Source organism: Leptosomus discolor, chromosome Z (genome assembly GCF_034619465.1).
Source record: "Leptosomus discolor isolate bLepDis1 chromosome Z, bLepDis1.hap2, whole genome shotgun sequence".
Lineage (NCBI taxonomy): Eukaryota > Metazoa > Chordata > Aves > Leptosomiformes > Leptosomidae > Leptosomus > Leptosomus discolor.
The window spans coordinates 3,009,256-3,036,330 of record NC_141419.1 but is presented as its reverse complement, the minus strand read 5'-3'; the positions used below and the strand labels follow the sequence as shown (position 1 = coordinate 3,036,330).

The 27,075-nt window shown below is 45.7% G+C and overlaps 1 protein-coding gene across 3 annotated transcripts in view; it reads right to left on the bottom strand.

The window, feature by feature from the left end:
• Positions 1-3,510: 3,510 nt before the first annotated feature.
• The window catches only part of LOC104352314 (lethal(3)malignant brain tumor-like protein 3), a 29,797-nt gene continuing 6,232 nt past the window's right edge, over positions 3,511-27,075 (bottom strand). For all 3 annotated transcript variants that reach the window (XM_086479210.1, XM_086479209.1, XM_009958617.2), the window contains exons 8-19: positions 25,961-26,112; positions 24,325-24,401; positions 22,831-22,916; positions 18,635-18,745; positions 17,333-17,447; positions 17,115-17,214; positions 16,098-16,277; positions 14,630-14,761; positions 14,168-14,229; positions 11,610-11,776; positions 6,980-7,042; positions 3,511-3,639 (exon numbers count right to left, since the gene is read on the bottom strand). In XM_086479210.1, the coding sequence (XP_086335336.1) occupies positions 3,511-3,639; positions 6,980-7,042; positions 11,610-11,776; positions 14,168-14,229; positions 14,630-14,761; positions 16,098-16,277; positions 17,115-17,214; positions 17,333-17,447; positions 18,635-18,745; positions 22,831-22,916; positions 24,325-24,401; positions 25,961-26,112 (1,374 nt within the window). The remainder of the gene's footprint in view (positions 3,640-6,979; positions 7,043-11,609; positions 11,777-14,167; positions 14,230-14,629; positions 14,762-16,097; positions 16,278-17,114; positions 17,215-17,332; positions 17,448-18,634; positions 18,746-22,830; positions 22,917-24,324; positions 24,402-25,960; positions 26,113-27,075) is intronic.

Here is a 27,075-nt window from a genome sequence, read left to right as displayed (position 1 = left end):
GAGACATCTTAACAGAGAACTGAAACTTCCCAGTTGCACTGCCGGCCCCCAGGAAGCTGTCACAGCTCCGCGTTGCTTCTAAGTAATATATTTATATTCCTAAGTGACTTCTGGGTTCCGTTGGACCAACAGCTCATTTCTGCTGACAACAACAGTCTCCCCAAACCAGGTGGCATTAACCAGTTTCAGCTTTGCTCACCACAGAGCTACAACTTTGGGCTTTCTGCTTCAAAGTGCACGTTTCAAATTAGACCACAAGGCATCAGACAATCAAAGGCATCTGCAGAGCCCTCGCCTTGCCGCAAACCCGGATCGGGACTGGGAAAAGGCAGAGCTGAGTTTGCACGGGCAGAGTTTGGCAGCAGCAACAGGTCGCCGAGCCACACGTGAAAGCGACGCTCCCCGACACAAGCGCAACGGCGTCGGCAACCCATGAGTTCCCAAGTTACGGGGCTCAAAGACGAGCTGGTTTAGTCGTTTTTCTGTCTTGTAAATATCAGGGAATTTTAAACGTGTCCAGCGAAGACACGGGAAATCTTTTTGCCCTTGCGTTATTGTGAAGTTGCTTGATTTTATTAGAATATAGCTATATTTGGAAAAGGAGTCCGTAATAAATGTGTGCACATTCTTGCTTGCTCTGCAAAGACAATTATCGGATTACAAAAAAAGGCACTAGAAGCACATTCCTCCTCCTTCTATCCCTAAAAGGGTTCCTCCTTCCTCCTTGCTGAAAGCACTACCCTTGCTGTCACTGAACAAACTCCAAGTACACATTTTCATCTTTGATCCAGCTGGCTTGGAAGCCTCTAGGATTAAAGATTTCTCTCTGTTTGAATAATTTCAGTGACTAGAATCTCATTGCTTGTTTCACTGATTCTCTTCATCCCCTATCTATATATAGTAAGAGAGATGAAATAATATTACATTTTGTTTTATTGCTGGAGGCAATCTGCTGTCCCCCACCTCGGTTTCCCAAGGGAAGGAGGTAAAACAGAAAATCTGGCAGGACCCGCTCACTAGAAACAAGAGCAAGGCGAAATCACACTCACCCCACCTGGCCGGGTGTCACAGAGGGGGAAAGTGGAGCAAAGAAGGACTCAGGGTTATTCAGCCAGTCGGTGGAGAGCGAGGAACAACACAGTCCGGCTACGGATCCTCTGCTCCAGTTGTCAGGAAACAATTTTGCTTTGCCTAGAAGGCGAGTTGTGTCAAGAGTCCAGGACATGCCACTTACAATTCAAGTCTTTACACTGACACTGGATGCACGGAGTTGGGTAAAAAAGAACGTGACTCTTTGGTGAATATCCTGGTTATCACACTAAAAATGATATTTGTGTCTTGTCTAGTCCTTAACACTGCATTAAATTACACTCCTGCAGGTGCCTGGCTAACATTTAATGTTTCGGCTATGAAATATCCCACCAACCCTATGTCTTCTCTGTGGAAGGCTCAAACTCCTTAACATCTTATACAAAAATAGAAAGTACGGAGACGAATTGCTCTATATATTCATCCAGGACTGAAGGGCTTCAGCCGTGTGGATTCTGCTCTATTTACAATTTTAAGGAACTCAGTACTTGAGGCAAGTCACGAGGACCTTCTCAGCAGTTGGAAGGTTGGACAAAGGACAACGAGTGATTAGGGAAGGAAGACCAAGTGTGTCCCTTGCGTCACCACATGGTCACGGACAGCGTGTTCGTTCTGTTCCCAACGGCGCTCAGAGAAGCTGCAGGCCTGGGGCTACGGCAACAACGCTGGGGATGAAGCTGCCAAGTACAGGAGGGAGTCTGAGGTGCCCACGGATGGATCCCATCTCATCATGCAGCGCCCCGAGAAATTCATGCAACCCCGGGCAGGGGCTGATGGCACGCCTGCCTTCGGCAGCGCCGCGTAAACACAGCGTTCGGAAGGGTCCACACACACGGGATTCACCTGGCAGCTGCGAATGAAGGGGTGAAAAGGCTTCCCTAGCTACGATGGTTCTAGCTAAACTCCAGAACAGCCAAATAACTACCAGAGGGACAGTCACAAGCCAGCACGCTGCCAGGCACGAATGGAAACGCTGAGCAGAGCCCCAGCACATCTCATCGCTTCTCCCAGGGCTTCCATTCTAAGAGGACGGCTCTGGCAGCAACGGTGGGGAAATCCCCCAGCCAGGACATAGCGGGATGTTCACAAAACTATGCTCTGGCTTTGAGCAGGGCAGGAGACCCTCGTGCTCCCCTCCCGCCAGGGGAGCACTGACTGCATGCACAGGAACACAGCCACAAGCGTTGCTTCCTCCCTGACGCAGATGAGCTCTCTCTTTTGAGAAGTAATTCTCAGCTCGTGCTGCTGTCTGTTTAAACCCCAGCTTCCCTCCAGTCAAACTTCCCTGTGTGCTCTGCCTGCCTTGCCACTACAGAGGTGGAGGAGCCAGTGCCCTGCTGCTGCAGCACACCGAGTCTTCGGTGGAACAGACCAAAGTCCACCTGGAGGCTGAAAAGACTAAAGCACTAAGTGTTCATGAGTTTTGATTGTTCAAAAATAAAAGCAAATTCTTTCTAGGAAATTCATTTGCATCTGTACACATATGCTGGCCGCTGCTGGGTTTCCAAGTCATACTCCCAGCATTTGGCTGACACTGGAGAGGGCACAAATGAACCCACCCAATTCCCAAGTGCTCCTGATTGTGCCATTGTGCTGTAAAATGCTCCTGGTCCAGACAGCAGTTGCACAAAAGCACTGCTGGGAGAATTACAACTAAAATATTTATCTTTGTCTCCTGTGGGAGGTATCTTTATGAGAGATCTTTGCCTACCCAGAGCCTATCTACACAGGGCTTGCTTCCTGCCCTCTGCTGACATGAATGAAAACATTTTGCTTGTTACCAGAAACAATGCAAGCCGTCACTGATGGAAACCCTCTGCCCATGCTACCTTTCTGCTGCGGTGTCAGCAGCCCAGCAGCCAAGTGTACGAGAACAACCAGGATCAGCAGGAGAAACTGGAATTTAAAAATCCATCCTGAAAAGGTCAGCTCTGGAGTCACAGCATGGAAGGATACAGGTGAGTTGCCCCGAAGCGCATGTTTTTCCTATTTTCTTACTCTCTTTTCTCAGAGTTTTTATACCTACAGAATATATTAAACATGCTGGTGGTAACTCAGTCTCTCTTTCAGGCACTATCATCGGACACCGCAGTCATTTCACTCACAGCTTGCTTTCTGCTATTGCAGCTCCACCAATGTTACCCTGGATTCCCCTTATAACCGGAGGTTTCTTCTAGATCTCAAAAAGAGATTGATATATCAAAACCAAATTCAATTACAAAATATAATATCCTCTTCTTGGAAGTGAAGCTGCCCCATATTCCAGACTGTGGCAGGATTTTTATGTCCTCAAAATACTTTTAATAAGTTCTACTCAAAACACATCTGAGTCTAAATCTGCCTGTTCGGCACGTTGTAATGCTCTCAAGCTGAAGATTCGTCCCCTGTCGATTCCTCGTGGGCTCTGCCAAAGGGCTCTTCTCAGTTGTCTTCTGCAGACTTCAACATGAGTATGGCATTGTAGATCTTCAGGGCAGGACCCAGCTTGACACCGAGTATTTTAACTATGTCGCTCTGGTTCAGGAGCAAGAAGGCCTCACCATCTATCTGCTAGAGGTTGGAAACACAACAGAAGATAAAGATTACCGTCAAGAGAGAGGCAGGATTCTCACTTCTGGTTGTTCAATTAAACAGCGTACTTTGAACTGAGGAATGAAGGTGCGAACACAGGCCTGAAGACTGAAACCTTGTGTTTCTCCCTAGTTCTGGCACCCACACCCCTGTGAGGTTCCCAGGCATGCTGCCCTTACCAAGGGTCTCGGACCTCATCTAGCAGCTCTTTTTCTAGAAACAGAGAAGGCCAAGTGTGGGCAAGGCTTATGGAGAGACCACGAGGAGGATGCTCGTTCATTAGACTTTACATTCAGTATAATTGCTCTAAAAAAGCCAACAACTGTCAAAAATCCTACAGCCTAGTCACAGTCTGCGGCCAGAAATTAGATCAGGAAATCCAGAACGCAAGTCTTCGGGAGGCAGCTATCCAAGAAATAATATACTACACTGATCTACGGTGATTAGAAATATAAAATCACTTCCTAGGGCATTCATTACATACTGTCATCGCACGGACTCTTCAATCCCTGTTAAGGTGTTCAGGGTAAAATTTAAAGCCAAACACCTTTTTTTCTGCCTTTTTTTGGTCAGCTCTGCTAAAAACTTTACAGATGAGAAAAAATGCTGAGATGTGAACATCTGGCTATATTCACAGCTAGGACATACTATGCCCATAGATAACAAGTCTCTGTTTGAAGGAGAAACAGGAGGCTATTGTGAGATCGTTTTCAATGACACTCAACGGGCTTGCTTAGCACACGGTAAAAGAGATCATGTGCTATATAAAACAAGGCATAGTAAAGGTGTATAACCTAGCGGGACTTACACACACACACTCTCCCAATCCATCAGCAAGGAGATATTTGATTAGATTCAAAGTAAGCAAGTGAAAACCACACTACCTTGTGAAAACAGGGGATGCTCTAGGCCGCAGCGAGTGAAATCAGAACATACTATTTTAAGAAGATGTTAAAAATTTACTTGGGTTTACAAGAACATCCACAGAGACAACACAGATATAATTAATATAAACCCCAAACGCTGCAGGGAAGAAGCCAAAGATTAATGGACACGGACAAACAGTGTGTGTCTCCCTAAGTTATTCCATTAAAGTCCATTTACAGAGCCTGACAGCATCTCAGCCTCTCACTTGATGTTCACCAGTGCAGCAGACAACACTGGACATTCAACTCATCCAGAACAACAACTCTTCTGTTGCTGTAGTCTTCCTTAACTAGAACTTTTTTGGACGTCAACAACCGGTGGAAGATGATACATCGAATAAACTTGGACAAACACCTAATTAAAGCAAAGAGCTGGGAGCCAGGAGATTTGATTTCCCCTTTCTCTAACCATTAGCAAGTTACTTAACCTCCCAGTATGTACACTGGAAATGAGAGCAGTGCTCCCAGTCCACAGATGGCCACACAACATCCCCGAATCTTATTTGCAAGCTGCCTAGAGTCTACACTACTGCACTGAACGTGTTAAAAATAGCTTGAAACAAATGGACTGCTGGTTAAATTAAATAATACCGAGTCAGGAGCAGCAGCAAACTGCTGGAAAACAGTCCCACATTTCAAAATGGTTTTGAATCCAATATTATCACTATGCTTCATTTTCACTGCATCGCCTCAAAGATGCTTCTTTTAAACAAACCTTCCCTGAACTGGACCTAGAAACAAGCACAGTATCAGGGCCTGTGCTTTATTATTCATTTCTTTGTTCCGTCTTATTTGGATGGTTTTTAGAATTCTGTGCACAATTTGTTCTCTTCGTTCCTAACGTTAGCAGCAACTTATTCCTCCGCCCCCCGCCAAGAGAAGTCTGCAAGGGATTTATTTATCCTAAAAGGCGAGCACTCAAAGGCCTGATTACAGCTAATGGACAATGCGGGTGGAGTTCAGCAGTCCCGTCACTCACACCTGAACGCTGGCCAAAGCCAAACTGCTGAAAGGGTTTTAATTTCAAACTGACAATTTGGTTTGAGCATAAACCTGAAAAACAACCCAAGCCCCTCTCATCTGGCATAGGGAGTCATACTTTGAGGCTGCAGAACGTAAGGTATTAAAACAGAACATGGCTATGCCGCTCCCTGAACCAGAAAACTCTTCACTGTGTTCAGGACCCGTTCAAATTATGGCTAGAAGAAATAAAACGCATTGTGAATGGCTGGATTCACTAGAAGATTTGCTAGTTACGTCTTACCCACCAAACTCACCTCCAAATACATCTTCACTAGAAATTGGCATGCACTTTTAACAGCTACACTGAAGGACTGGTTCATTTGAATAAATTCCATTATTCCCACTGTATTAAGCAGCAGTCCACCATACTGTGCTTTACGCAAGCCTCCGTTTCTTTTGCTGTTTATTTTGCGTGTCTGTGTGGTTTTTTAAGTAAGGGAAAACAAAATAAATCCCATAAAATGCACTATGGCCTGATTCATCAGGTAGCCAGCTCTGGGGAGCTGTCATCTATTCAAAACCTGCCCTTTACAGCGGCTGCAAGGCGCGACGCTCTTCCTCCATCCAGAGGGTGCGCTCGGCGCCGCAGGGAGCAGAGAAGGTACAGCCCCTTCCCCCAAGCTCTTACCATCAGAGCTGCAGAGCTGTGATGACAGAAGGGTCTGTGCAAATTAAGCAGGGGCTCATAAAGAACTTCCCAGCCCCACCTGCAACGTAACTGGAAGCCAAAGCCCTCAACAGAGACGAGATGTCTACTCTCCGCGCAAACAAGCGCGCTAAAAACCAGGGCAGCCATATCCCGCGCCGGCCGAGGTTTCACAGAAGCCAGGGTGAAGCCACCACAGAGTCCAGGCCGGCACGTGGCGGTGATGACGGGACACACACATGCAGGACACGCTCTGATTTCCCAACCATGGCTCGTTCAAGGAAAGGCTCCCCGCCCTGCTCTCAGCTCAGCCCACGGGGGAAGCCAGCGATTCCTGGGAAACCCTATGGCTGCCAGTCTCCCCAAGAGAAGCAGGCATATGCGCCCGTTCGAGGGAGCAGACGAGATCTCCGCTGCACCATTCCAACAGGACATCTTTATCACGCTGCCAAACCCACTGCACAACAGTCCAAGACAGGATGTCAAGCATAAGCTCAGTGATTGGAACTGCAGGGGAAATTTAAAGCAGCAGAATGCAATTAGCCATGCTGGAATTCAGCTCGATGCCGAAGCTGCCTCCTAAATGCCACAGGCTCTTTAATGACAAGTCTGAGCGTGTCTGTGCTCTCTGCACGGTAACTCCAGAGGAACGGGGCACAAAACCCCCTCGCTGCCATCAGACCGGCCAGCGGCACGGCACAGGCTTTGGGCAGACTTGACTTACCTCTTCCCTGAAAACAGACGCTTGTTCTTTGCAACCAGGTAAACGCTGGATAAAGCTCACCACCTGGGATGACATTTGAGAGAAGAGAAACATGGATGATTAAAACAGAATATCACCAAGCAAAAAGATCTAATTTCTATATGAGAGCTCTATATGCAAGGATTTTTAAAACTTTAATACCTACAACTCTCCCATTAATGAAGGGTATATATGAAAAATATTACAGGGCTGTTGCTGCAACTCCCTTGCAAAGCACATTCTGGTTACCTGCAATATTTTCCATATTGCCTTTTGACCACTTATCTTTCTGCAAAAGCCCAGTTTCGCCATTGCTCAAAAGGATCTTTACAATCAACAGTATTTTTACAGCTTAAAGGCCACCTATGGCTACACTATTTTAAACCCATCCGCAACTTCACTTTCTTTACAGTATTGCTGGAAAGTAAAATGAAAAAGAAAAAAAAAGGATTTAGCCAGTTTCCCATGATGACGTGCCTTTAAGAGGCAAGATAAACCAACCGAATGAGTCCCGCTGGTTTACCAACATCCAGAAGGCAGAAGAGCTGGGAAGGAAAGGAGCTTTGGTTTTAGTTAACCTGTGGTGGGTGCACAGGATCCGTGGAACCAACAGGACTACACAAGTAAAAATTCTACCTTTGGGAAAAACCTTTCTAAGCAGGAAATATGTTAACATTTGGAATAATCTCCCCGGAGACGTGCAAGCAGCCCTTGGATTACATTATATAACACTTAAGTAGCGCGAGCAGCAGTCCTGAACGCAGTGGAGGATGACTTAATATGTATTGTCTTCTCCAGCTGTAGCTTCACTGGTTCACGGAAGATTTGTATATTGAGGCATAATCAGATCAAACATCATGCTAATTGGATGCTCCCTTGCAGGAACGGCTCTGTTTTCATGAGGCATATTCATCTGAGTTATAACAGATGTGACATTTTTTCCATGAACACAAACAGACAAACAGTTAGGAGGGGTCACTGTCAAATAAGAGCTTCCCTTTAACTCAGGATTGTCAGGCTCCCTCCTAAATCGTGTCGCTGCATCTCCAGCTGATCCCACCACTTGACTAATATTCCTTCCCTTCCCCCAGCTCCGACCACGCAGGAACAGAGCTGTCAGCCTGCCCTCCGGTTTTCCTCTACCCTGGCAGAAGCCGATTTTGGGTGAACAGCTCTGACTCCTGTTGTTTCTGTTACGTAATCTGAAAGCACAGCATCCCTCTCGTGTTTCACCCTTCTCTTCTGCTAGTAGGGACAGCTCAATTATAAAGGGAACCCCTAAAATCCACATCTCCATCGGGCAGCGACTCCAAATTTTCTTCTGCCGAAGCACAAACTCCTACTATAAACAAATAACAAAATACTGCTTTCCTTTTGAATCCTCCCCCTGCTCCTTATAATTAAAACACAAACGAAAATCCTTCTGCACGGTCTGGTACCTTCCAGAATTTAAGAGACAGTTGGACCCCTCAGGGCAAGATGATAAGTGCCCTTGAGCGTCTACGGTATTGAGAGGCTGGGGGAAATCTCCAGGGAATGATCTGAGCTTGCCTTGCTCCTATGTCCTTCCCTGCACAATTGCTGCTGGCTATTGTCAGGGACACGGAGTGACGGGCCTTTGATCTGCCCCAGAAGTCATCTGCACAAACAGTGCAAGCGCTCCGTGCCACAGGAGTGGCCTTTTAAACAAACAGGAGGCCTGGGGTTTCCCAGAAATGGAGAAAAGAGAGGGAAGGAGGATGCCAGAGGAGAACACAGGAGAGAAGATCCCCAGGATGCAAACCAGACCCTGGGTTCCGCTGAGCTGCAGTGACCTGCCTGCAGTGACCACTGCTGGGGGAGCAGAGTCCCCAAATCAAGACGTGGCAGTTGAGGGACAAGAAAGGCTCAGGTGCACAAGGCCAAAACACAGTAACACCACGGGCTGGAGGAACCCAACACAGCCCCACAAGGGTGGTAGTGAAGCCCTGAACCAAGGGCAAGGGTGAGGCTGGAGGGGCTCAGCGTGAGGGTGGGAGAGGTGTCAGACAGGTTAGGAGCACAGTGGGGTCAGGGGGATCAGAGCTTTTCCTCTGAGGAGGCGAATGCCTGCCTGCCCTCCCTGCTGGTAACACCCTCAGGGCTCATGGAGCTAACTGGTGGAAGCGTCTTACACGACGACTGCATACTGGTAGAGGGAAGGGGGTTGAAAAAGAGCTTTACGTAATTTTGAGAACACCTTCGAAACTCCATGCAACCCACGTGGAAGGTGCTGATGCAATCCCAGCTGTCTGTGATACCCTGAAACCAGCACAGCACTGGTTTACCTTTTGGGTAAAGGTGGAAGGTGGCCTCACACCGCACCCCTTTAATATCTGGGTATAGCAGAACTGACAAGGCCTTGTGGGACTATGGAGAGGAGCTGGGTTTAACAGGGATTTAGCAACTCACAAGCAATTAGCACAAGATCAGTCCCCCCACAAGGTATTAGCATCTGATGCAGGATTAACTCATGAACAATACAACTCTAGCACATATTAATGTTCTTCTGTGATTCAATATCCTTCACTGGCTGTGCTTTGAAAACATGACAGGAAGCTTTCAATAAATAACAAAGCTGCATTAAAGTAAGTACTCTTGTTGACTGTTCAGTTTTACCAAGAGTTTCTTAGCTTGAGGGCCCCTAAATACTGCTGCTGCTCTGCCATTTCAGCTGTTCTCAACCAAGAGAGAATTAAAGCAACATTTTTTTCCCTTAATGTGGGTTTTATAAAATAAAAACAGTTCTTCAGTCTGAAACCAAAGGAGAATTTTACACCCCCATCGCTCTTTGTTTCACATCAGCAGAATGGCCTCCGTGCAGCAGAGTTCAAAGCACAACCCAAAGGCAAATGTTTGCCCTGTAGGAAGATGTTAGGAGCCCAAAAGCCGACAGATCAAATCTCCTTCGGAGTCACTAAACCACAGAAAGTCCTGCTGCCTTCAGCTTCCAGACCTGCGGCGACATTTCGCTGCACATGCTGATCCTGCAACTGCTCACAGAGAGGCCAAATTGATTCCTCTGGGAATTTGGGATGAACGTAATTTGCAAAACCAGATCCACTTTACTGAAATTCAAGACAAAACCTGTAATGACTTCAGCCAGTCCATTGCGGTGCTGCAACCGATCTTTTTAATGTGCCATTCACACTCCGACTGGCAGTCGAAACTCCATCCGTTGTTTCAGGCTGCAGCGCGGAGCACAGCTCAGTGTATTCTGGGTTTTGAATCGCTACACCCAGCGCGCCCTGCACTCAGGCCCTGTGCTCCCTGCTCCGTTCATCCGTTATCAAACTAATATCCCAGTCAAATTTATCCAGCAGTTGCTTTAAAGGTCAACTGCAAAGGACAAATCTTATTTGGCTTGTATCCTGACTCTGTTCTTCCATGAACCAGCCTCCACGTTTTATCTAAAAGCAAGAGATTCTGATTTTCACGTCAGAGGATGAACTGCTCCTGCCTTTATTGATTTGCTAAAAGACCTTTTGTAAAAATCATCGGAAGCTTTCTCCAAAGAAGGATACAAACGGCAAACCTTTCAGAGAGATTCCTTCCTCCTTGCTATGAATTTAATTCAAACACTTTTCATTACCAAAAGAAAAAAAAAGACAAAGTTTTAAAACAGCAACACTACTTGCTCTATCCCCTTCACAACTGCTGCGGTTCCCGTCTCCTGCGACACTGCAATCCCACCAGTCCCCCCGCAGTCCTCCAGCACGAAGAGCAAAGTCAAGATTGGATTTAACTGATGTAAGAGGCACTTAGGGAAAACGCACTTTCTAAAAGTCTCTGAAGATCCTCTGTGCATCCTGACGAACAGCGCCTTTTGCCTGCTTTGCAGATTACCTACATCCTTGCAAGCACAACATTACAGCACATTTCTCTTGAATTACATGCCCTGCGATTAAGCACCAGGATGCAAATTGTCACCACTTTCCCAAGTGGAGGTACAAATATTATTTATGCCCAAGGCACCGAGGCAAAACCCAACTACTCAGCACACAAAAGATACCGGCTTTTTCACACGCCACCTAATTACAGGAGACATCTCAAGAGCCAGGACTGCAGAGACATATCCCCAGCTGCACAGCTACCTCTGCCAGAAATCAGGTCAGGCTGTGGGCAGTTTTGTTCCAGGGGAATCAGGCAGGGAGATGCAGGAGGAGTGGGCATGCACAGTGCAGTTTGGAATTCTCTGCAATGTAAAAGTGAATCAGCAGCAAAGTCGTAGGAGAGGGGGAGGGAGATCAGAGAGAAAGGGAATCTGCCGTCAGAATCGTGTTTCAGGCCTGAGGACTAAAAGATCAAGGGGTAAATAAACAAACAAAGGAAGGGAGGGAAAGAAGCCTTTTTCCTTTCAGGGAAATAAGCCATGGACACCAGAGGGTTAATAGTAGGGATCCTTCCCCTCCCTTATAAATGGGACTTGGGTATAACTTTTAGCTGAGTCAGCTATGGCATATGTAAAGCAAACAGAAGAGCACTGCCTAGGAAAGGAAAGAAAATAAAGATTTCTTCCAATCAGCACTCCAGAAGAGGAGGCTCTGGCATTCCCGCACCCCAAGAGAGCAGAGCAGGGGAACAGGTAACTCACCTCTTCCACAGTCCATTTGGCCACATGTTTGGCCGTGAGGCCCGAGACCTCTGGCAAGAGCTTGCAGTGCTGCTCCCAGCAGAGATGGAGGCGGTGGGTCGGGTTAGAGGCCAGAGAAGGCATGAAGATGGACTGGTGGAGGGCCTGCTGGAGATCCAAATCGGGGTCTGGAAAAGGAAACGAGACAAGTCAGAGCGAGGCTTCAAGTAGGAGCAATTACAACAAAGCAGGAGGAAGGGTCACAGTCTGCAGGGAAAAGTGAGGCAGGGTGAGCAGACGGCCAGGCACGGCTACTGCATGGCACGCTGAGCTTTCAGGGCGTTCTTCCCACCCTCCCGAGAAGGAGAAAGAAAAAAAAAAAAAAAAGATAAGATAAGACTGCTAGGCTGGAGGCTTTATCGTTAGCTTCTTCCCTGGAAAATGATGTCATGCTGCTAACAGAGAAGATGTTTGCAGCATTTTATTGACAAGGTGGAGGAGTTCTGGTAACAGCTTCAGCTGGAAACTAATGGCATCGTTCCAGCTCACAGCTGTAGCCAGCCTGCGAAGAGCTCTACGCGTGCCAGCTGATGGCCTGGGCTCACAGCCTCCCCAGGGGACTCCCAGGCCAGGAGCGCTACATGTTACCTCCAGACATCAACTCCCTCCTCATGTGTCAAGTGACGGAAGCTTTCAAAATCAAGGCAAAAAAAAAAAAAAAAAAAAAAAGGAAGAAATCACCCCTCCCTAATGAGATCACTCGAGTAGTGCAGAGTCATGGTCCTACAGGGACTTGCCTGGTTATAAAACAGGAAGCGAAGCAGAGGATGGAAACAAGATGGGAAACATTCCTCTGGTTTACAGCGGTTAAGGTGCGCTGCCCCCTCGCCCCCCACCCTGGTGGGGTGCACAGCCTGCCCGGCACCATCCCGTGGCAACGACACAAAATTCCCCTTTTTTCCTGCTTTCAGAAGGTTCGGCATGCCCAGCGCCGACGTGGCTGCCCCTCGCCTCTGGTGCGTTTGCCCAGTGTTAGGACAAAGGGTTGTGGGTAGGCTGGTGTGTAAGGATCCGTGGGGTGCACCACGTGTGAAGTGCAAGGGAAAACAGCATTATAAAGGAAAAGCAAATTTCCATGATTTGCCTGCTCCTCACCAGCCAAAGTGAAAGCAGCACTGGAGGTAAAGCCTGATCTAGTGAAAAATCACTCCTCTGTCCCCAGCTGCATCACCTTAGCTCACCTCTGCCTCCCTAAAGGATGTGGGACAGCATCAAATACAAGCCTCTATTTCTCATAATGAGAGCAAAGAGGGAGGATTTTAAAAAAATAAAGCCTGAGTAAGAACTGCTCAGTTCAGGAGCTGAAGCTCCTGGTGACAACAGGGCACAGGACATTGCTCCTGGGAGGGCTGTCACCCACTCCTCCCCTGCCTCCCCCACCTCCCTGGTGGCAGCAGCTCACCTTGCCCCCACCTCCCTGCCGCAGGAGGTCCTATTTGTGCCCAAGGTTTTACGCACTGCCACGTCCCTGCCGGGTGGGCACTGCTTCCATCCTTTTCTTCACTAAGCCCAAGTCCTGGGGCGTAAATGCCCAAACCACGATCTAAACAAGTTATTTTCCCCTTGAGAAAGAAGCTGGGTTCTAATAGTTTAAATGTAGATGGGATGAAAGCTCATGAAATTACAGGTCAGTGGATTATTGCAGAATTTCCCTCCACTGCTTTCCATCGTTCTGTTTAAGGTGAATGCAAAGGGAGAGCAGACAGCTCTCCCTGCCAGCTGCAACTGCAGCTCATAGCTGGCAGACTTCTCCAGCTCTGACTGCAGAAGTCAGCACTAGGTAAAAATGAGTATTAAAAAAAAAAAAAAAAAAAAGCTAACCACCTGTCCCAGTTTGTGCCTGCTTAGCTATTTTTGATTGGAGACTTATTACCATGTTAAATCCTCCTAAAAGCCTGGTCAGCTCGGTTCTCTGAAATGGCTTTTTATAGTAAATCTGAAAGTTAAGCATATGGTTTGCTAAAGTGATATCAGAAAGCTTCTCTGAAAACTTAACCTGTCACGTACCAGGAAAAAAACCCACATTGTTTTTGCATTCAATTTTTCATTTTCTTTTTCATCCTTAAGGGAACTTTAAAAAAGCCACCACCCAAAATGATTCAGATTATGTTTCTGAATACCCAGGGGGGTCTAAAAGGAAGAAGCCGATGGAACTTAAACTACCTGGCAGGTTTTGAGCAAGTCTCCCTTGACATCTCTGCTGGCTCTGTCAGTAGCATGACCGACTGCCTGGGGAACAAAAACCCCTTGCCACTTCAGAAGAGCGGCACAAGAGATGGAGCAAGGCTGTCTTCTCAGTTAATATGAGGCTTCACTCTACAAAGTACTAAACCTTTCACTTCTAAGGAATTTCACCCTTCCTCCTCATTTTAAAGGAAGAAACGTACCATTACCGTCACCTCCAGCGTGTGCTTTCTCTTGACTGTGGACTCCAAGACAAGAAAGCTGTAAAGTTTTAAATGCTTCTTATATTGCACAGATATGCATACACACAGAAAAAGAAATAAAATTTAACCAACCTTTCCCATTGCTCTCCTGTTTTGCCAGCTGGAACTTTATATAGGCATGCGAGCACCCAAGCCTGAAAGCATCAATTACAAGACATTTCAGGAGATCCACCAGTTGACAGAATTTCTTCTCTCTACAGAGATTAATGGGACTTACAGGAACTAAAAACTTTTCCCTCTTAAAATAAGTAATAGCAGTGCTCCATCCATGACCTCTCTCTCTCTAAGCTAAGGACTCTGCTATTAAATTCATGGCTAGAACTCCAATTTGAGTTTACTGCGGGAAAGAGAGGGCCCAAAATAACGGGAGGAAGGGAGGAGATTTACCATGTCATTCTGAAACCCTATGCTGCAAATCTCTGATCAAATCGGGCTGTTCTAAGTTATAATTTACATCTGTATTTGAGATACAGCAGCAGCATCAAGAAACACAACTGTTAACGCATGAAAATACAGCACAAAAATCTTATTTACTTTTTTCGTTTGGCTTTGATGTCTGCAGAGGAATCCTCTCCTACCCAGTCTCTCTTTTGATTGTTTTCAGACTGTTCCGACAGGCTGTGAACACTGCTTCGACACGACTTTTCACTGTCTTGTGCAGATTTTCTGGAAAGACAGATAAATGAGAGCTGACATCCTCTGTTCCCTCTGCCCGCAGGAGAGCAAAGCTGGCTGCTCCTTGCAAGTGAGAGCAACAACTACCACCTAGTGGCAGAAGCTTTCCTCGCCGGTGCAGTACAAAGTGCTTTTTTTACTCTTCAGCGCGGATTGAGAGAGATTATGTGAAATAAATCAGCCCCTGTGGACTGAGGCTCTGATCCCAGCAGCTACAAGAAACCCACGGAAGCGTGTGTTACGGTGAAATCAAGAGATATAAGATTTTTTGAGTCTTGATACCTCCAGATAACATTTAAGACTCTCCATGTCTGAGTTTGATGCATAAACGGAGCGACACAGTTGCCCAAGGAAGGACGAGCAGTAGGGAGTTATCAGATGTGCATACTGAATTCAGATCTCCCACTACCAGGAAATGAAATACTTAGAAGAATAGAAATACATTACAATTTTAGAATGCCATTTATTCTGGGAGAATCTCAGAGCTTCTGAGAAAGCTTTACGGCAGCAGTGCCATTGAAATGCCATCAACTCCGGTGTTAAAATTAGGAAACGGAGACGCCTGCACATTTGTGGGATGGGAGGAAGCAAACTTTGGCCATGTACGCCAGGGAGGGGAGAGAAGTATTCCGGCCAATCAGATCTTGAAAATGTTATAAATCTAAGCAAATAACTGAACTTTAAAATGTCTATAAGCCTTCACATACAGCAAAGACCAAAAGTACGGCTGGAGTTTGCCCCAGTGAGACCGAACTTAGACAGACTAAAGGCGACAATAATAAAAGCCTTCATGTCCAGGTCTGTTCCATGTCACGTTTTAACTGCCTCCTGCAGTCCAAGAACACAGTTTGCTTCAATGCTACTCAATTCCAAGATTTTCATGTAAAAAAACAAAATATCTGACGGAGCTCAACTTGTTTGCCAAGGGAGATACACAGAGTCATTATGCCTACCAGTGTAATGCAGCCGACTCCAGGGTGGACTGCAGTTACAGTTTAATAGTGCAAAATAGCCTTGCTTGACAGTTTTAGGACAGGAAACGAAGGAAAAGAATATATTTTAAATTGAAACAGCAAGGAAAAATTTATGGAGACAGAATGCAATTTCCTTTGTTGGAATGTGACCAGAGCAGCAGGATTAAGGAATCAAGAAACCTATTAAGGCATATGAGGGTATAAAAGTGCACTGCTCTGTGTCTGGGGCATGGGTCAGTATTACAGACGGATGAACTCAATGCTCTGCTGCTCCTCTGTCAAATCCTGTGGTTTTCAGCCTTGTTAAATGGTTTTGCTTCCCAGTACCTGCCCAAGAAAAGGGTTCAGCTCACCTGGATTGTGGAGAGTCCTCCTGAGGAGACTCTTCTCCTCCCAGTGGAAATGGGGCAGGAGTCTCCAGCTTCTTGGCTTTCGGCATGCTGTTGCTAGGGGAAGGTCTCTCCCCACTCAGCCGGTCCTGTAACAAGTTTTCTTTGTTGAGGTTCACATCAGAATATGGGCAGCCAACTAACCTGTGTAAAGAAAAAAAAGTAAAAAGAGAGAGAGAGATGAGAATGCACGTGTTTAAGTCACTCAGTCTTACCAGCCTCAGCCAGACACAGACACCAGCAAACCCCAAAAAAGTGAGGCCAGAAACACTCAGGGGGAGATGTTACTACCCAGTTTTAGGTGTGGGAAAGCAGTGGACTACATGGCAGAATTTGAAACCAAAGTCATGTTTTTAAAGTCACCTCAGAGAACAAGAAGAGCTCTTCCTCTGTACCCTGCTTGTCTGAACAGTATTTCATGAAACCAGAGTCCTGCAACTTTCACTCTGAAAAATTCAAAGCCCTGTACCACATTATACAGTACTAGATTTTCAGACCTCCCATCTGAGATTGTTTTCTTGCTCTTTAAAATAGTTTAATCGAGAAAAACCTTCCTTTTCCAAGAGCACATAAGAAATCAAAAGGCAGAGCACAAAACACGAGCTAGCTCCCCTCGCTCTTATACCTTAATAATCTACCCACACTCTCTCCCTCTTTAACTGCCTCCTTGCATGCTGTTCTTGAGTATATTATTTTACCAAAAAAAATTACTTCAGCGGTGCTGGAATGTAGAAATTGGGAGTGAATTAATCTATGTTGGATTGCATTGCAGTTGTAATGATTACACTGGTATAAACAGAATTTATGATGAAACAGCACATTTAGACACAAGAGGGAGCTGCAATTGCAGTTATAACCATCTCCAGAATAAACACTACTCAGATAATTTCAGTGCAGTGCAGGTGCTTGTTGCTGCATTATTATTACGGACAGCAGTCAGACTCTCGCAGGCAGAACCCTTCCAAGACCTCCTATACATACGTATAATGGGTTCCATATCGTGGTCCCCTGACATGACCGATACCGTGGCAGCCTGGAGTAGGACACGCTTGTCCCACGGTTCCTGCTCGATCAACAGCACCTGGTAATAAGGAGAAAAAAACCAGTTAAACAGATTTGTAAAACGCTCCCTGGGCCGGAAGAGCAGACTGCACTTCGGAACATTATTCAGCGTAACAACGGGATGTCATCTACTTTACCTAGAGGGACTTGCAAAGTATGTCCAGTTTTTGCACACCAGCCTACTGGATGAACATCAGGGCTGTCTGCATCGACCCAGAAATCATAATTACGGTCCCAGCCATCAAAATGTATCTAAAAGAAGCACACAGCCCCAGTGAGAGATACACTTAAGGACATGACTCAGCTTTTACTTCAACTTCCCCCTTTGTTTCACCTTGCTCAGCTTTGGGGCTGATTCATTCAATCTTTCAGTCAAGCACATCCAACCTTTGTGCTCGGTGTAACTATTTGTTTTCCTGATGCCTGCATCTGTGTTTTACAGAACCACCAGAGTCTGGTGACACAGTCAAGTCACAGGGTCTGCAAGAAAGCGCAGACCATGGGGTGCTCCAGCACACTCTATACTCAAAGACTAAATCTATGCAAACACGATCGCTTATTTAATTGTTTTGTTTTCTGAGGATCCCAAAACACCATAAAAGCCAACAAGTTTGGTCAGTTTTGTAGTCAACAAGCTAGAATTTTCTGTTGGATGAAGAAACTATTAATAGTTAGCTCAGATCCAGGCCAGGTTAACAGAGACTAAGGATCACCACCGTTTAAAGGCTACTGGGTTGTCCACGCAGCAAAGTTTCAAACAAATGTATGAATCGAGTATCATGCTGCCACATATTGGCAAAATTTGACTTTTGCTTGCACTCACAGCGAGGAGACTGCAAATTAAACATCTAACAGGGAGCAAACTTCACCCCTGCCCACGTAATCATCCTTTGGGAAGGAGACCTGTGGCCGAGAAGCCTCCATCAGTGCCGTCTCCACTTTAGCTGGCTCATACTCCATTTCTCAGAAGCCAAAGCAAACCAGATTTTTCTGGCAATATATATATGTCAAAAGAATCAGTTAAAATCCATTTCTGTAACAAATTCATACTGGAGAGCGAAGCCCATGTACCAGGGTTTAACTTGCTTTGGGTTTTCCTTTAAGTACACTAGGAAAAAAAATAATTGTCAGGTAGCAGAACACTAACGCTGCCTTCATTCACACAGATCACACCGAAATCGCCAAGAGATGGAAAATCACGCTGTCAAATGTTATTTCAAAATAGTTACATTAAAACAGTGACTAACAATACCAGGCAATTCCATCAGCTTTCAACAGGATAAAACAGCAGAAATAATTTCCAGCTGGGCAGGCCTGGAGGCTAGAGCATCTGCAAGGCATTTGTTTGCTCCTCCTCATACCAAACAGGCATTTTTTCTGTCCTGCCCATCACTACACTCCTCGGCGCCAGGGCTCTGCACGCTGAAGCAAGGTCATACCTTAATGCGATGGTTGTCTTTGTCAACTATTGTCGCCACTCTTATCAAGATGGGATTTCTTCTGTCCACAGCCTCTAACTTCATATTAACTTGGAATCCGTGAGCAGGCCGCTGTAAAAGAGGATTGTAAGCAGAATGCTAAAAAGTCTGGGCCTTCAGAGCGAGTCACCTGCTCTGAATAAAATGCGCTGAAGTCTTCATCTACCATTCAAATGCCTTTGCAGCTTTGTGGCACCTGATCTCACGCGGCAGAGTGCTTCAGAGGGTAAAATCAGAGCTTCCTAGAGGATTAAGCTGTCTGTTTGTCAGCAGCCCAAAACTACTCAAGAGGAAGTTTGAGCTTTCTCAGAGGAGCATTTCGCAGCCAGGGCAAGAGGCACCTCCCCAACAGAAAAAAGGCCAGATGCTGCCACAAGCCCCACCAACCGTAGGACTCGGCAGTCTGACAGCAAAACTCCAAACACAGCAGAGAGATGACCTTACATCTACAAGGACGGCGGCCCGTTCACCACCGTCTCGCACCCGAACACCCGAAACACACCGCCGCGTGACGTCTCTCTTCACTACGCTACGTGACATCATCCTTTTCGGCATCAGACGCAGCATCTGGATATTGCAGAGTTACCTTCATTAAGCAGGTTACCATCTATTTCTTACGACAACAACTGCATCTGCTTCTTAACAACGACTGCTGAGAACTGCGGTGCTGGGACTCGAGAGCAGCTCCAGCCGCTCGAGTCTCGCATCTGCAGTTGCTGACCTACCCTTTCTCTCAAACCTCAGCAGTCAAACGACTTTGTAAAAACTCCAGAATGTCCTTGGACCTCATGCACGCCCTTGGCAGCACCCACAGATGCAAACCTCTCGGTAACAGACACCGTTTACCAATTTTTCCATTTATCTTTAAATGACTGCCTGCAAATTCCTCCTCTAACCTCCTCAGCTGGGGGTTACGGAGCACTGGATACTCATTCGAAACACATCCTTCCTCACTTCTGCACACAAAGGTCAGGATTTTAGCAACAGACGATAAATCGTGTCTTTGAACAAGATCAGGTTAATGAAAAGACGATTATAATCACTCTGCCTTCACAAGCTTCCTCAGCCCTTTTACTGCCAGCAGCTGGGGGCAGGGAAGGAGGTCCACTTCCGAGCTAAGGGGATTACAGACTCCGAACCTCAAGTTGCTCTTTGGCCTTTTCACCTGGATGCAGACATTTATCCACAGGCTTTCAGCCACAGGCCACACCAAATGCCAGACAATCTAAACTGCTTTTAGTTTTAAGAGCAACTTACTGAACGAGCCAACCTTGTCTGTCTTCCTTGAGGAAGGAGCCCGAGTGCTAGAGAACAAAATCCTGCCCAGAAGATGAGCAGGGCTATTTGTTTAAGCCTTGCTGAAGGGTTGCTGCCTTTTTGGCAATAGCTTATTAATGATTTTGAACTGACAAGCCAAGACAATGGGCTGAAATAGTGATGCTGACAACCGAGCTGTCTCCTCCTGCGTTTTTGGGTGGAGAAGGCAGAAATCCAGATACAAGATCTGCTGTTTGTGCTGATGATCAGTGTCTCCAGGCTACATAAGAGAGCTTTTGAAAACTGTTAAAAACTAATTCGGTGAGAAATGTCTGCTCTGGCTCTCAATCCGTATTTTTATGTACTGATTTCCTGTAATTGCTAGCTGGAATAATAATAATAATTAAAAAAAAAATCAATAACTGTGCCATGTATTTGCACTTCAGACTAACCAAGCCAGAAAAACAACAAGGTTTGATTTTGAAAGAGTTCTATTAACTTGATATATCAAATGCCTTTTTTTTTTTTTCTGTCTCATTTTCAAAACAGTCTTGGATGCTAATTTATATTCTGGAGTTTCGTGAGAGGCAGAATTGGCCCCTCTGCTGTTCTCTCAAAGCCAGATACCTGAAGGAGCAAAAAAATGGCTGTAGAGATGTATGTAAAACAGGAGAGGCAGACAAGGCAGCTGCATTCCTCCTTGGGAAGACACTTCACTTCAGAAGAACCCAAAAACCAGGAGTACTCAGTAGTGAAAAGGCTCCCTGTCCTGAGCAAAGCCCTGTTATCTTCAGGTGACATTTCTCAATACGTTTTATGTTCTGAAAATCTGAGGAAAGAATGCCATAATGACAGATCACTGAGGACTTCACACCGGGAGTTTTAAGTAGGTCGCTGTTTCTTCATGTATCATGAAGAGTTTTATTATCTTTTCAAAATATTTGCACCTACAAACTGCTTCTGTTGTTCCTCCATTGTGTAGAAGACCAACTGCTGCATTCTCTTGCTCTTGTATTCTGAAGGCTCCTGTTTCCCAGCACTGCCAGGATTTTACGAGCACGGCTCAGAAAAGGGCTGAGCCTACTCTGGAGGCAACGAATGCGTCCTGCTGAGAAGCTTCACTCGTTACCCTGCACGTGGGTCCAAGGTGCTTTGCACGCTGCTCTGCATGCTGAAGATGCTGTCTGCCCAACTCTGGAAAAACCTTAATCCAAGGGATGTTTTGGAGTTCAACTGTGCTGCAGATAACTCCAGCTGTGGCCTCACAGTTCTCCAAAGAGGCAAAACCAGCCTCTTCCTATTCCCTGACGCCCACCTTGCAACCTACAACAACTTCAAATGGACACCTGCCGAAATCTAGCAATTATCAAACTTGTCTGGCTGGATTTTTACCTCCCTTATCTGAGGCCTCCCTGATTGCTTTTCTTCCTCAGTCCCAAAGAGCTTACCAACAAAACATCCGGGAGGGCAGCAGGCATTAACCTGCAACGCTAACTTAATCGAAAGGAGTCAAGGCAAGTGCCACGATGGCACAGAAAAGTTTTGAAACATCTTGCAAAGTTTAGCGAGGTGAGCCAGCAGTGAGGGAGGAGCTGCTAGGAAAAAAAAACCAAACCAACTTTAATGTATGTGGGGTTTTAAATGCAGTTATTTTAAAGGCTTTTGTTTTGTTTCTGCTCACAGTGAGATAAATGCACCGAAATCCACTGTAAGAAACAAGATAGGACAAGGAGTAACGGTTTTAAACTAAAAGAGGGGAGATTTAGACTAGATATAACGAAGAGATTTTTTGCAATGAGGGTGCTGAGACACTGGAGCAGGCTGCCCAGAGAGGTGGTAGATGCCCCATCCCTGGAAACATTCAAGGCCAGGTTGGACGGGGCTCTGAGCACCCTGATCCAGCTAAAGCTGTCCCTGCTCACTGCAGGGGGGTTGGACCAGATGGCATTTAAAGGTCCCTTCCAACCCAAACTATTCGATGGTTCTAAACAAAAGCCCATGCTCCCAAGGTTGAGAGACCCATCTTCAGATTTAGTCTGCAGGTTGCACGTACTCCATCCAGGAGTTTGGCAGAGATGCTCCATCATCTGTTAGTACGCTTGTTTCTGTGGAGGGCACAGCTGGCTCCTCCCTAGGAGAACTAAGATCTATATTAGAACATGCAAGTCCTTGACAGGAACTTCTCACTCGACCTTAATTTCAGCCTCACCAACCACGGGAAGAAGGATTTGCACAACTGCAAGGTGAAAATATTTCAGAGAAGTTTCTAAAACTTCATGCAGAGGAGACACCTGATGGAGGAACTGCACGCTTCTCATTCCCTGCCAAACACATACACACCCCCCACCCCTTCCTCTCTTCCCCACCAAACATTCCCAGTTGCAGGCCAGTGGTATCACTTCTGACCCTCATGAAGGGAGAGTCTGGAAAGTCTGTTCTACCAGCATCAGTCCTGCTCAGATGGCAACTGGGAGGTGCCCTTTGCCCACGCAGCGAGACCTCAAGCCGAAGACCAGCTCTTTCTCCTCTCCATGCCCTCTCTGAGGCAAGGTACTGCCCTTCACTTATTCCTCTGAAAGCTACAATTATCTGTGTGGACTGAAGGCTCTTCCCTTAAATCTGCTAATGGAGCAACTGAAGATGTTTAGTCAAAAATCCTTTCCAAGACAGTTTTTCATGGCATTTAAAAAAAAAAAAAAAAGTAAATCTTGCAGTCTGCTGTGTGTTTTGTTTTAGCACCAGTGAGAGATGATCTTAAACTCAAAGTAAAAAACCCAGTTTCACCCTCTTGGCCCAGACACGGTGAACCACCATCAAAGTAAAGCATCTAGCAAGAAAGGGTAGACAGCAGCAGTTTCCCCTCCCCTCCTGACCCAGGATAATCAAAGAGATTCACCAACCAGTTTGAATGCTCTTGCTGGGGCTGCCTGGGAATTAGTTTCTTCCAAGTATTTCTCCCATGAGAAGGCTTTGCAATCCTTGTATCCTGAAAAAAAGGGCAAATTAACATTTAAGTAAGAAAAACCCACATTTATTCTTAGAAACAACAGAAAAGCAGCTATGTATCGCATGGCTATTATGTTAATTTAGCACTTACAATGGATGGCGCTGGAAAGTGGTCTGTTTATTCATACACACCACTTACAGCACACACAGCAGCACTGCAAGTTTCCTCAGCTTCTACACTGGGCTTTAACCCTGAGAAATGTGAAGAGTGCATTTCTATACAGTTTAATCAGTGCTTATTCTCTAGAGCAAGCTGCCAATTAAGAGCTAGTCAGAGGATTCTGTGATGTGCAATGGCATCACTAAATGAACTTCCCACTTTATTAACTCTTCTGTGTGTGAGTGCCTGCAAGATGGAAGAAACTTCTCGTCTCCTGCTACCTACTCACCCAGAGCTGAGTAAAACAAGCAGTCTGGAGATAAACGGCTCCATTGCCATCACCATAATCTCAGACACCTACATGGGTGTGCCACCCAACAACAACAGGATGTCTCTCCCTGGCAGCTACATTTAAGAAACTGCTCTACTTTTTTCCCCTTCCTATTTCAGTATTTTTTAGCCTCACTGTTGTTTCCTTTTGGCAGGAGGGTGCAATGACTAAATGCACAGGGCAGGCTACAATTGCTGCACACAAACCTCGCAGCAGAGCAATCAGAATTGACTGCAGATTCTGCTGGGGGCACAGGTAATCGTGGTATGAGTAGGGGAGCAGGAGCAGATGTGGTCTTGCTGAAGAGTAAGTGTTTACAACCCCTTGTGCAGCTGCAGCAAAGGCACAGAGACTAATTCCTCCAATGCAGAGGGATCTTGTAGTGCCACCCACTCTACTAAACTTGACACGTGGTAATGACAGAAATTCTTGCTCCAGGGCTGTCAATCTAGCAAACAGCAGACATTTTTTTATTTTTGTTATTTTTAAGATGAATGAGCACTTCCAAGGCCTGAAAACAACATTGATTTTCCTGTAGGTTCTGTCCTTTTTCATTTGCCAACATCCTGTTCATTTACTAAATTCCAGTGCAGCAGAAAGAGATGTGGCTTCAGTTATTCCTTCATTTCCAGAAATTTCATCTTATCATCTATGAAATCATGACACTGATTCCTCTTTCTTCCAGCTCCCTTTAAGGAAATGCTGCAAATACTTCAGAGTTCGTTCCCTTCTGAAATAAAATTCACTGACACACTACCAGACCCCGTTCCATTTTTTTAAAAGAGCTAGGAAACAATAAGAAATGCAGTGGCAAAACATTTGAACAATAATATTGTTCAGCCAGTAGAGAAAAGAGCACTGAATGGAACCTGTAACTTGCAAATACGTAATGATGTGGAAGATAAAGCTTGCAGGTTTTTTGACTGAGGCTGGAAATAAGTCTCGCTTTCAACATACCAGGTGGTGTTGTCAGTGGGGTTCCAGTTTCTTGGCAGTAGCCAACAGGACGAATATATGGGCTGCTAGCTTCACACCTGAATCAAAGAAGGAAAGTTGGCACCCGTCAATTTTAAAGCAAAAAGAAAAGCAGGATTTCAAATGCTGTCTGATACGCCTTTGCTGGGTTAGCAGATGCTTTCAGTGGGTGTGATCATGGTGTAAAAGACAAGTATTACGTCCTTAGAATTTATAACGCCAAGTTTTCAAGGCGTTCAAGCTGCCCCAAGACATAGGGAAATACAAAGACGAATGTCTGATGCTTTAAAAAGCCACCAACAAAAAGCCACCCCCCCCCCTCGGACCTCACCAACCATAGATCATCCCAGCTAAAATGCAAAGGAAACAAAGAAACAAAAAACCAAACTCCCGTCCCCTCCATTACTGTGGAAAAAGAGGAAATTACTTTTAAGGTCTTTGCCAAGAACTGCATGTTATTCATTCATTCTAGCTGAAACCTAGTGGCTCCCAATTTTAGTGCATGTTTACATCTTCTGAGTCCCTGAAGGAGGCGACGGGCCGATTTGAGACAGACCTTTTTGTCACGTCTGCTACCAAAGCAGTCTTTCAGATCTAGGAAAAAACCTGTGTGTTTTCAGCCCACTTGTACTTTGAAGCTTTGTTTGTGTTTCCAATTAAAATTTTCAAATTCCAAACAAAAAACGTGGCGTGGAAACAAAGTTTCACAGGCTAAAATGGTAAAGGAACAAGATCTAAAGTCCTTCAAATGGAAACACCGGTGTTACAAAGCTCTGCATGACGTATTTATGGCAAAGAAAGAAAAGATCAACTTGTCACCAAACAGGTGCCTCTTCTGAAAAAAAAAACAAACAAAAGGAGATGGGGAGAGAACACAGAATACTGATCGAATCAGTGCTATTTTGATAAGCATGTGCCATGTGTTGCTTTCACGGACAAATCCAAAGCAAGTTGCTCAAGTCATGTAGGCTGGAAAACACAGACCAAAAAGGGAAAACGTTTCCTTGATTAGTATTCCACCTGGCCCCAGGTGGGATCAAGATTCTCAGCTGCAGAACAACTGTAGTGCAGGCCAGGACTTAAAAGCGTGAATGTTGGCAGTCATTTTTATTTTCAAAGGGCCTCAGCCAAGCTCTGCTGAAGCAAATAGGAAAGATTTCTCCTGACTTCAGTACTGCCTGCTTCCAAATGTAAGTCTGCAGAGAGACAGGCCAACACCCACTCCTTGTCCTGGAGGAGAGGATGTTACCAATTCCAGGTGGTGCCACCAGTGGAGCTTACTCTTCCTTTAGCTCTGCCAGAGGAACGGGTAACACGAGCATTCCCTGACCTGACCCAAGTCAGCCAGTCAAACGCTTCTTACCTGGCACGCTTCGCGGGCAGCTGAAGCCAACCCCACTGGTTTTGCACTGAGCCAAGGGATGAGCACTCAGCAGGGGAAGCTACTGGGCAACTGGCACTTTGTGAAAACCCAAAGCCATTATTCAGAGGCTTGAAAACTGATTTAAGATACCAACTTCAGCGACTACATTTAAAATATTAGATATTACCCGTAGTGGAAGAGCAAAATAAACCACAGACTACTTGCAGATACATATTAGACATAGAATCTCTTTACCAGTAGTCGTAACTCTCATCCCAGTTATCGAAATGAATTAGCAGGCGGTTATCCACCATGTCCGTGACGGTTGCGACACACATCAGCGACGGATTCTTCTTGTCCACCGCCTCTAGTTTCATCCCCAGGCGAAACCCAGAGGGTGTGACAGGCTGAGGAACAGGACATCAGGAAAGGGAAATCAGCCACGTTCTAGGTCAGGCTATTTAAATTACCCGTATAAACTCATTTGTTGCAGGTTGTAACCCCAAAATCCACGGACCAAAACACACTACAGTTACTAGCAAGAGGTCTACAGACACGATTCCCATGTGTTCTGGCAATGACTGTTACCATTTATAAAAAACAGGTGATGTAGCTCGAATAACTGAATCTCCAGGCACAAACACCATAGCTGCAAAGGCAAAGATGCACAGGCCTCATCCTTTGGCTGAGGATAAGCATGAGCATTGCAGGTCCTGTCTTATTACTGGAAAAGTTAAGAGAGTCTTCAAGGAAAAGAGGTGCCTCAGTCAGAAGCAGAGCAGAGCTGCACAGCCGGGCCCTGATCCTACTGAAGTCAGCGCTCTGTCCATCTGCAGTGTCAAATCCGCCAGACCGTGGACTTTGTGTCATCTGAGTGACACAAAATGGGAGTGAGTGTTACACAGGAACCGAGGCTAACAGCCAAAAAGAAAGCAGCAGTGGGTGAAGGATGAAAAATGCTCAAGATCCATAGCCTCATAAATGAATCCCTCGGTGCACATGAGTATGCTGCTGGAAACCAGAAATTATTTTGGAAATGATTAAATGAGAGGAAAGTGACACAAATGTCTTGACTGTAGGGACACAGCAAAACAGACCGTTGTAATATATTTAATAAATGGTAGAGTAAATCTTTTCCTCCAGTATTAAGGAAGAAGGGAAATACAAATTCTCTCTCTGGAAAGTCAGTGACTGAGGGAAGGAAGAAAAACTGGACGAGTTTCCCATCTTAAAAATAAATCACAGCAGGAAATAGCTTGCATCTGATTGTACCATGGTTGTACCTCTGAACCAAGCATATTAAAACCACGTAAATATTCTGGTCAAAACTTACTTAGCATCAGACCTATTCGAAACATCTTGTATTCAAT